The sequence below is a fragment of the Carassius carassius genome, chromosome 31, assembly GCF_963082965.1.
Source record: "Carassius carassius chromosome 31, fCarCar2.1, whole genome shotgun sequence".
In the NCBI taxonomy this organism is placed as follows: domain Eukaryota; kingdom Metazoa; phylum Chordata; class Actinopteri; order Cypriniformes; family Cyprinidae; genus Carassius; species Carassius carassius.
This window is the reverse complement of record NC_081785.1, coordinates 19,726,031-19,737,091: the sequence shown is the minus strand read 5'-3', so window position 1 is coordinate 19,737,091 and position 11,061 is coordinate 19,726,031. Positions and strand designations below refer to the sequence as shown.

Sequence of the window (11,061 nt, the reverse complement as noted above, 5' to 3'; positions counted from 1 at the left end):
ATATATATATATATATATATATATATATATATATATATATATATATATATATATATATATATATATATATATAACGTTTGTGTGTATGTACCTGTATTTTGCACTGCATTGGGTTGTGTATTAGGGTTAATGGAAATGTCCGATGGATAATGTTTAACATTACTTTTACCATACATTACCTATTCCATTTATTTATTCATTTTAGTCTGCCTCACAATAAGGCATAAGTACAACAAGAGCGTTTTAATGCAAAATTCAGGTTTATAATAAATATCAGGTTACTGTACATCATATGGGGCAAGATGTCACAATTGGAACCTATTATGTGTGCTTGTTCACTTTTTACACAACAGCTACACTCAAATAGCTATAGAAAATAATATAATGTAAATTCATAGAGTGATTTGTTCAACTCTGTCTGCTGACAAATGTCCAAGACCAGATGTAAAATGGAAACCAATGGAAAATGGTAAACGGGATGTCAGAAATTTCTGTTTTACAGAGTAAATGTGAGAGACTGTTGATTTGAAGAACAAACTGTACAGACAGATGGATATAACAAACAGGAAAAGTCATTTCAAGTCCAGCCGAACTGGACTAAAACTTTATTTCAGAGAGATGATAGCCATGGTAAAATATACAAAGACAAAATATCAGTCAGAGAAAGCTTTTTTTTTCTTTTTTCTTCTTCTTAAATAGCAGATGAGTCCGGTAGCTGAGTAATCTGGGTGATGTCATTGACTGCTCCTGTTTCTGTAAGATAGGAAGCGATTATGGTTTATGGACACAAGACTATCATCTGCATAAGTTCTAGAGGACATAATGACTGAAGCTCAACCTTTATAACCAGACTGTGAGAGAACAGTAAACACTGAAGTCACCTCATCCGTGTAAATAAATATTAGATGTCCTTGTTTAGACAGTAAAAGACTCTGTCACCTACGTACAACACAGTACACACACACACACACACACACATAGATACACATGTCATGCTTTGTGTGCCTTTTTTAAATTATGCTAAATTTTTTATGATTATTTTATACATTTCTTGGTTTATGCTTTTTCATTTTCAACTTTTTGTTTTCAAACATGTTCTATGTAGCTTGCATGTAAAATGCATTTTAAAGTTTGTCTTTATAAACATTATAAATCAATTGTATGTGGATGTCTAGAAACTTTGTTTGAACAGTGACAAGACAGAGTTAATGCTCACACATGGCTGGGTCTATAACATTTAAAGTGTAAATGGCTCTACACTGGAATTTCACACACAAAAAAAAAAAAAAAATATATATATATATATATATATATATATATATATATATATATATATATATATATGATAATTGAGTAGGAAGGTGGGTCGTTTTGATTAAAATTTTTTACTATATATATATATATATAGTAAAAAATTTGGGGGTGATATTTGATGCTCATTTAACATTTGTTCCCCATGTTCAGAAAACTGTCATGACTTAATTATTGCAATGCTTTGCTGGCTGGGTTTTTAAAAGCTATCATAAGGCTGGGTTTTTAAAAAACTATCCTAATTAAATTACAGCTGGTTAAAAATTCAGCTGCTTAAATCCTGTCTGAAAACAGGATAAGAGATCACAGCACTCCTGTCTGATTTTGTGTAGATTTTTAAATTCATATGCTTTTAAGGCTTTGCATGGTTTGATTCCCCATTATCCCTATGAGATAATGTTTTTAGTCCCCTACACACCAGTTGGTGATCTCTGCTCCTCGGAAGTTGGCCTTTTAAATCTTCTGCTTACTCATTTAAAATCTATGGGCGATTGGGCGTTTTCTTCGATTGCTCCAACTTTTGTTTAATACCCCTCTGAAATTAGGCAAGCTGGGTCCTTTACTCTTTGTAAATCTTCCCTTAAAGCTTTTTTGTATAATTGTATTAATCTAATTCTTGTGAAGCACTTTGAGATGCTACTTTTTAAAGGCACTGTAGAAAATAAAGTGTATTATTATTATTGTGTGATTATGTAAATGAATTGTAAATCAGTTATATGAACCAGTTAATTGAAACAACTGAGGCTGTAGATTACAGGTAATGATGTGGTAGGCCAGTGGTAGGCAAGTTCGGTCCTAGAGAGTCGCAGACCTACAGAGTTCAGCATCAACCCTAATCAAACACACCTGAACAAGCTCATCAGTCCATTCAGGATTACTAAGGTACAGGCAGGTGAGGGTTTTTCTCAGGGTTGGAGCTGAACTGTGCAGGACTGCGGCTCTCTAGGACCGAACTTGCTTACCTCTGTGGTAGGCCTACATAATTATCAGTTTCTTGCAAAGCCCTATTGCTTCGCTTAATAAGACCATCATCAGGAGACACTGTATTAATTTTATCCTGCCTTGGAGGGTTTTTTTTTTTTTTTTTACTCTTTAAGTCCTGGTAGCTGCTGAAATGCATTTAATGAATCACCAAGGACCACGGTTTCAGCTTAAAATCTTTTTTACTGTTCTACTGGCCAGAGTAGAACAACTTTGGCTTGCTAAGTTGGGGATACAATTTCTGGAAATAAACTGACACTATCTATAGAGAACTGAACTTGAAGTTGGACGATGACATCACTGAATAAACAATGATCGGACTTTAACTTATAAAGTTTTTTATCTTTTTTTTTTTTTTTTGCTTTACTATCCCTTTAATCTCCCAAAATAACATCTGTAAATACGTCCTCTTTAGTGTCACCACTTGCAGTGTGAAGTGACCAACCTGGAAAAAAAAGAGTCCACCATCTGTAAAACAATTGGCCGCGGGAAACGTCACTCAACCGACAAATCCAAATCCTCTCAAGTCCTGACTGCCTCCTCTGCTCTTCGCGATGCGCGGTCCCGTCTCCACAATCCCTCCCACGCACCCTCCTGCTCTTTACTCTTACGTATCGTAGGAGGACGGACAGTAGAAGCCGTATTCTGTTCCTGTTTTGAGGTCGCAGTGACCGATACCTCTGCCCCCGACTGTGTGTCTAGCGCGCCATCCCTCCGGACTGTTTCTTAATGCTCGTGCCGCAGCACAGATGGGAGAAGTAAGTGCAGCAGCTGCTGTCTGGCACCTGAACGCGCGAGGCAGGTCTCTCTGGCGGGCCATCCCAAGCACGGGATGCTGAACGGGAGCCGTGAGGGTTTGTTTGAACTGGGCAGGCAGCTCCAGCAGGAGGGAGACTCCCAAGCTGCTCTGCACTGCTTTTTGAGCTGCCTGCTGGGACTCACGCACATGCAGAGCTTCCAATCGCTTCCCAACTGCCTGCATCAGGTGAGCCCTGCAGGATCGAGCGCTGCATTATGGGATCTAACCTATTCAAATTGGCTTTACATTTAAGATAGGGTCATTTACATGCAAATTGAGTAGGTAGATTAAATGACAGCATGTACAAGTAATGCATGCAACACTCATTCTCTCTTGGTTGCGCATGTGGATTAATGTTTTGATGGCACACCAACCTTTGCAAAGAGTCTGTGTTCACAATCACATTTGGTTTCCTGTGCACAGCATGATACATGCTTGAGATGGTCCTAAGCAAGCTTGTTTATCGCTGTGTTGCAATAACCATTTGGTTTCCATCATGTGTTTACATGAATAATCAGAGCAGTTTATCCTATGTCCACTGATGTTTCTTTTTCTTATGTGTGCACTACTTTTGTCTAATCATGGACTCGATTCAGTGACAGTCTATCAGATAAAAACCCTCAGCCCTGCTTACTCGTCCTGGGTTACCCTGTTAAAGGGGTCAAATGGCGTTGCTAAAAAGAACATTAGTATGTTGTGTATTTGGTGTAATGCAATCTGTTTATGCATTTTAAGGTTAAAAACACATTATTTTCCACATAATGTATATTATTGTTTCTCCTCTATGCCCTGCCTTTCTGAAATGCTTTGATTTTGACAAAGCTCATCATTCTGAACAGCGAGGTGATTGGCCAGCTATCAGTGCCTTGTGATTGGCTGAATACCTTGTGTGACAGAAATGTTGTGCCCCCTAACCGAAGTGACAAGAAAAAAAAACATTATAAACGGGGCATTTGTTGCATCCAGTGGGGACATAATTACTAATTATAATGAGTTATACCGTCTTTTTATGCGTTGCATATCGCACTGCGTAAACAAAATACCATGTCTGGAGAAACGACAAACAACAAGCGTTATTCTATGCTGCTCAAAACTCGTGTTTGAATCATCAGTGACATTCTTTAAATATAAAAAAACGTACTTGCAGGATGTGAGTCAGAAGTGCCATACTGTCCTTGCAAAGTTGGAACTGAGGAACGGACTCTTGCAATTTCCTGATATTGACTTTGGTACAATTTGCTGGCTGGTGGATTTTTTAATCTTGAGGCCACAGAAAACCCGGGTAAACAACACTTTATCTAAGGTCCTCATGTGTTCAACGGGGTCACCTCAAGGGTGTGTTTTGTCACCACTTTTATTTGTGCTCTACACCAATGACTGTCAGAGTATGTTTGAATCAAGGCATATCATTAAGTATGCTGATGATACTGTGATAATTAGTCTTCTGCAGGATCACGAGGAGGGTCATGGACCAGTTTTGGACAATTTTATCTCATGGTGCAAGGACTCATATCTCCACCTCAACGTCTCTAAAACTAAAGATATGTGTATTGACTTTCGCCGTAAGCCTTCAACCACAGCTTCAACTTTGATTGATGGCATAGCGGTTGATGTGGTAAGCCAATACAAGTATTTGGGTGTCATTGTAGATGACAAATTGAATTTTGACACCAATACAGACTATATATGTAAAAAAGCTAATCAGAGACTTTTTTTCTTAAGAAAGTTGAATGGGTTTAATGTTGATAGATCACTTCTGAAAGCTTTTTATTCATCCTTTGTTGAATCAATTTTAACCTTTGCTATGATCTGCTGGTTTGGCAATTTGAGCGTAACTAACAAAAATAGATTGGGGAGAAATGTAAGCATATGTCGGAAAATAATTGGCATTGATCTTAACAGCATTGAGCATATATATGAGGCCAGAGCTACACAGAGGGCAATGGCCATTTTGGTTAACATCACTCACCCACTACACTCTGAATTTTGCCTCCTACCATCAGGAAGGAGGTATACCTTCCCGAAAACGTGCCAGATCCAACTGATATTTGAAATCATTTGTACCATTAGCTGTTGGGTTTCTCAACAAACTATAGGTACATGTGTATTTATGTTTTTATTTACCTATTCCTTATGGTTTTATGTGTTTTGTGCGAATGTGTATGTGTTGGCTACTTGTTGTGAACCAAATTGCCCCTTGGGGACATTAAAGATATTTCAACTTCGACTTGAGTGAGCGGCGACTGGTGGGCTTGAGAACGCGCGACCCCTGGATTTGATGAAGGAACTTTAGTCTTTGAAACTTTACAGATCTTCTTTATGCACCAAGAGCTTGTAACACTCCAAAGAGAAAGGAAAAATTTAAATCGCATCATATGACCCCTTTAAACTCTCAGAAATTCACAAGGGTCCCAGGCAGTGTCCAGAATATAAACAGTGGCTCTAACACAACAGTACTGGAATGTGTGGTATGACATTGGCCAGACAGAGTTGCTCCTGACCTTACAAAATAAAATAAAAGAACATATTTAGAATTTGCTAATATTTATTACTAGCATTAACTGTAACATTCCATATTTGAAAGTTATAAGAAACCGAATGTTACTTTTTGAGTGAATCTGCGTGAGCAACCACAGTTAAAATCATGTTTACTATAGGTCATATTTCAGCCCAAATAAAAAATGAAAAATAAAACTATGTTGTGCTTAAAGAAAATTAATATTTCAATTATTTTAATTTTAGGAACTTTTTTTTTTTTGTATTGTACAATAATTTTCATGTTATATTTAAGCACATTCTACATTTCTACATTACTTAATTGCTTAAACATGTATTATTGTAATGTGAAAAAATGTATATATATATATATATATATATATATATATATATATATTAGAAAAATACTGTCGATATGAAAAATCTTCCATTCTAATGGTCTTTTAAAAATTAAAATATTTTTATTTTTATTTTTTTTATGGGGGGTTAAATTTCCTGAACATGTTTTATGAGGTTTTATCTTTGTGAAACACCTGAGTTTTTTTTAGGTATTTATTTCTTTTTTTAATTTGTATTATTTCCTTTTTACTTTAATTTATTTACCTTTTTTGTGATTAATCATTATCTCCATGACATTTGTTTGAGATTGTCTTTTATTTTGTGAAGCACTTTCAGGTTTGCATTTTTTTTAGACAACATTCTCTCTTTTTTTCCTCCATACAGATTGCTGAACTCTACATTGACGTCAAGAATTGTATCCTTTTCAGTGAAGCATCAGCTTTCACTCCAAATTGTGTAATGAACAAAATAATAAATCCTTTTAATCTGCACAAATATGCATGTAGTGAAACTTCAGTTTGACATTTCATATTGTCTGTGCAAAGAAGTTGTGTAGTTGTGTTATCGCAGGGCTTTTTCAGCTGGAGCTTCTTGAGTGTGGTCTTTTTCCTAAGAGGATTCGTGGGCACTTATATGTCAGCTGAAAGAGCATCACAGCTAATTAACCTGCATAGAGCCAGCACGAGCCCCACTGTCACTATTCATCTATGGACTGTCGTTAACAGCAGGCTAGTGTTACGTGACATACATTCCCTCTTAAACCCATGGCCTCTCAATTACTAAAGCATAGAGTTTAAATGGGTTCAAGACCAGCAGTTTCAGCTCAGACGGGTCATTTACATGACCTAAGTCATTAACAAAGATCATTCATTACCTCTTTTCCAATTGCATGTGAATTGGTTTTAACACATTTGCGCTGATCTTAACCAGTTTGCTAGTAAATAGTGGTGGGACTTGGTGATCTCTGTGTAATTACGTAAAACAGAAATAATTGATGTAGATATACATATATATAAATACTGCAAAATATGGATTGTGTTTATGATGGAGTGATTGCTACTTAAAAATTCAGCTTTATTAAAAAAAAAGTTAAATATTATAAAAACAAAATTAAAATACATGACGTTGAAAACATTTTGTAGTAATATTTCACAATATTGTTGTGTTTACTGTATTTTTGATCCAATAAATGCAGCCTTGGTGAGCAGGAGAAATCTTAAATAAGTAAACAAACTGTAAATAGAAAGATTTAATGCTGCAAATTGTGGTAAATCTAGTGAATGTTCTTCCTCCAAAGCACTCATATAGAGAACAGTGAACTCAGTAATTTCTCAAAACCCACTTAAAAGCATATTATTTATATTTTATGACACCAGGCTGTCATATCTGTTCAGTGACATGTATGATGGATTGAGCTCTTTGCTTAAGAAGAAGATGAAATGAACAAAGCATTCATCCTGTACTCATTTTCTGACAATGGTTGTGATCATACTGTGATTGACACTTCTGAGCCGGCAAGATCAACGAGAAATACAAATGTAGAAATTTCTTCCATAGTCATGCTAAGAAATATACATGCCAAGCAGAAGGACAGTTATATAAGTGCTGCATCCATATTTCCTCTAATGCACCAGACCTGGTTTAGTGATTATTAATGCACATATCTGCTTTGCCATTGCAGTGCATTAAGAAAAATGTCAGAGCACTCTGTATTCCTAGCATCCACAACTTACTTTTAGTTGCTGCTCTTTAAAATTGCTGTGCTGCATATCTGAGATTTGAAGCTGCATAATTGACAGATATAAACTTAGAGTTGCCACACCTAGTATTCACCTCTTTTGAGTCATACTGTACTGTACACAGAGAATGATATATATAATATATATATATGAAGCATTAGGACACAGGCTTTTAATCAGATGGAGCGAAAGGCAATGCTAACTGAATAGCAAAAATGATTACAAAATCAATGCAGAATACATTAGTTCCTGGTCTGTCCTCCACAGCTAATTCAGGGGTTAGCATCACATGAACCACAAATAGATTTATCACTTTCAAACTGATCCTCATGCTGTTAGCCAGCAAATTCAGATGTTCCTCAGCCAGCTGGGATCTAAAAATGTACTTGGGACACCTGGGAATATGCTGCTCATTCGTGGAAAAGATCAAATTAATAAGGGCATCATTCTGTTACTTAGCATTGTTTACAGTGAGATGCACAGCAGATCAAACATCGCAATCACACTCTATATAACATACTGTAAAACACATGAAAGAGGTAGTTCATCTCAAAATAAAAATATCACTGTTTTTCATATTGTATTAAAGTTAGGTATGCCATTCATCCTGCTCAGTTTGTGGCACTGGCATAAGTGATACCAGTGTGCTTCTACTTTACGAAGTGATTTACGCTTTTTAAAATGGGTGAAATCTCACAGAGCCATGATTAGAGACTAAACAATCACACAGAATACTTTAGAAACCACACAGGAAATCACTAAAAACAACTCTGAAAACCCTAGCAACTGCATGTCAACATATTTGCATAGACTATAACAAGCCACATTTTCATCAGTAAATGTGTGTGTGTGTACAGTATGTGCATATATATATATATATATATATAACATTTTTTAAAAGAAACAGCTATATTCTGAAATATTATTATTTAAAATAATTGTTTTCTATTTTGATATATTTTTAAAGTGTAATTCATTTCTGTGATGCAAAGCAGAATTTTCTGAATCATTTCTCCAGTCTTCAGTGTCACATGATCCTTCGGAAATCATTCTAATATGCTGATTTGCTGCTCAAGAATCATTTAATATTTAATTTGTTGAAAACATTTGTGCAATTTGTTGTTGTGCATACTGAACATTTGTGGAAGTCGTGATAATTTATTTCAGGATTCTTTGAAAAATTCAGTTCATCATTTATTTAAAATAAAAAAACTTTTGTAACGTTATGAATGTCTTTTTTTATTTTTATTGTTAAAGACCCTCTAAAACTAGCATGCCCTCTACTTGTTTTATTTTTATTTATTATAAAAAATAACCCTCTAATACTAGCGTTCTCTATTCTTTTTCTATTCTTTCAACTTGTTTACTTTTTATTATATATATATATATATATAAACTTGCTACATGTACTGTGTTAGACTAACTGAGACTTGTCACAACCCTTAGATATTATTGCTCTTCTGTTGTTTTTTGATTGCTTCTATTCTCCTCATTTATAAGTCGCTTTGGATAAAAGCGTCTGCTAAGTGACTAAATGTGAATGTCTTTACTGTTGCTTTTAATATATACATTTCTTTCAAAAATATATAAATAATAAAATCAAATAAATACATCTGACTCTATACCAAATGGTAGCATATATAACCATACTTTTTTTGTTTGTTTATTTGTTTGATAAATTTAGTAGCTAAAGCATATTTGTCACTTTTCACATTCTAACAAGAGGTCCAGCTGTGCTTTATGATACCAAAATAGAAACATCAGCAAGTTCCCGCACGTACAAATAACAAATCCTGCCATTATCTAGGTCATTCACGGCTATTTTAAGAACTCTTTCCTTGCTGGTCAGGTTCACATAATGACACTTGTTAAGAGCAAACATTTTCTTCTTACACTGAGATTGTAATGGCATGCCTTTGAAAACACTGAACGAACTCTTTAGTCACTATTTATAGAACGGCCACAAGCTTTGTGTCTTTCTATAAAGCTAAAAAGAGAAATGTGACACAAGCACCAACCAATCAAAATATCACACAGGCCTTGAGCTAGAATGGTGATTTTGTGTTTGACTGTTTTTTTAAGGTGATACATTAATGGTTCAGTGTACACTAGTGTTTTATATTGTCTTGTGTGGCTAGCATCTGAACGAATCAGGATTTCACTGAGCTTGAGTAACTGGGTGATGTGTGCGATCATAACAAGAGATTATTCCTGATGACAAGCATGTCTAATCCTTCACCCGTATAAAATCAGATGGGAAAGCTCTGCAGTTCATTCAGGCGGAGAAGATGTTCTACGAAGTGGCATTGATCGAGCTCACCTCGCTGCAGTCTAGCACAGGCAAGTCCACTTTTTATGGATTTACTTAAATGCTTATTTTATGGCACTGTTGAGTGGACATGTGACTCTTTGGTCAGTATGCATCATAATATATTAGACATTTTCATCATAGCTGTGCACAATAATGTATTTAGGCGATACCACACAAACAAGACATTCTGAACAGCAGCTTGATTCAGAGTGTGTTTTATACATCTACTTTATACAGTGGTTCAACAAACAAGAAGTTAATAGAGAGTAACTTACATTACAGACACAGTAATATTTCCAGTTACTTTGTGTAATTTTCCTCCGTCAGTGAAAAAGTTCCAAACTAATCAAAAGCGAAGTCAACGAAGTAGACAGTGCTGGTCTTTCATTGCAGAAAGAGTCTGTGTTTATGAACAAATCGGTTCAGTGAATGATTCAATGGCTTACTCATAAAGATAGTAGGTACGTTCCAATCGAACCCTTCTTTATAGGACTTTAGGTCTTTATAGGGTATTCTGCCATTTGAAGCGATATTCCAGTTAGAAGGGAATGTAAACGTTCAGTTCAAAGGGCAATGCAAATTGCATAAAATAGCTTTAAAATAATAATAAATAACAAATAAATGTCATCATATACAGTGAAAGCATAAGGAAAGCATCATTATCAGATACATGTTTGTACAGTTGGCTAATGAGAGCTCTGTATTTTGTGTTTAAAATGGTTTTGAGGACAACAATTTGGTAGTTTGCTACAAGTAATGAAAGTGACAAAAATGTTTTGCAGAAAGCCCTGATATTGAGATGGTTTGGGCATATAAATTATAGTAGAAATTATACTAATTAAAGCGTAAATTATACTTGCATCAGGCTCATCTGTAATGCTCCAAATTCATTATCATTAGAACAAGGCTAAGAACAAATGTATGTACTTGCGCATGTGTGGTTAATAATGCAAGATTTTTTATTAGCATATGTATGCCAGTTCTCCTATGCATACAAATACTAAATACTTCACAAAATTATTAGTGATGACACCTAGTCACTTACTGGCATAGCAATGTATCCAGCATACTTTTGATAAAATTCA

General features: G+C 35.3%; 1 protein-coding gene across 1 annotated transcript; it reads left to right on the top strand.

Moving 5' to 3' along the window:
- The first annotated feature begins 2,766 nt into the window (after nt 1-2,766).
- On the top strand, nt 2,767-10,364 carry LOC132112117 (consortin-like). The gene is made up of 3 exons (XM_059519698.1): nt 2,767-3,277; nt 6,311-6,341; nt 9,919-10,364. The coding sequence occupies exons 1-3, from the start codon at nt 3,125-3,127 to the stop codon at nt 10,032-10,034; spliced, it is 300 nt and encodes a 99-aa protein (XP_059375681.1). The 5' UTR covers nt 2,767-3,124; the 3' UTR covers nt 10,035-10,364.
- Nucleotides 10,365-11,061: the final 697 nt, after the last annotated feature.

Bases quoted from the DNA above. Each gene is read 5' to 3' on its own strand.
- LOC132112117 (XM_059519698.1), top strand. From the start codon at position 3,125: ATGCTGAACGGGAGCCGTGAGGGTTTGTTTGAACTGGGCAGGCAGCTC. The intron at 3,278-6,310 runs GTGAGCCCTGCA...TCCTCCATACAG, and splicing joins TTCCCAACTGCCTGCATCAG to ATTGCTGAACTCTACATTGA. The intron at 6,342-9,918 runs GTATCCTTTTCA...GTATAAAATCAG, and splicing joins CTACATTGACGTCAAGAATT to ATGGGAAAGCTCTGCAGTTC.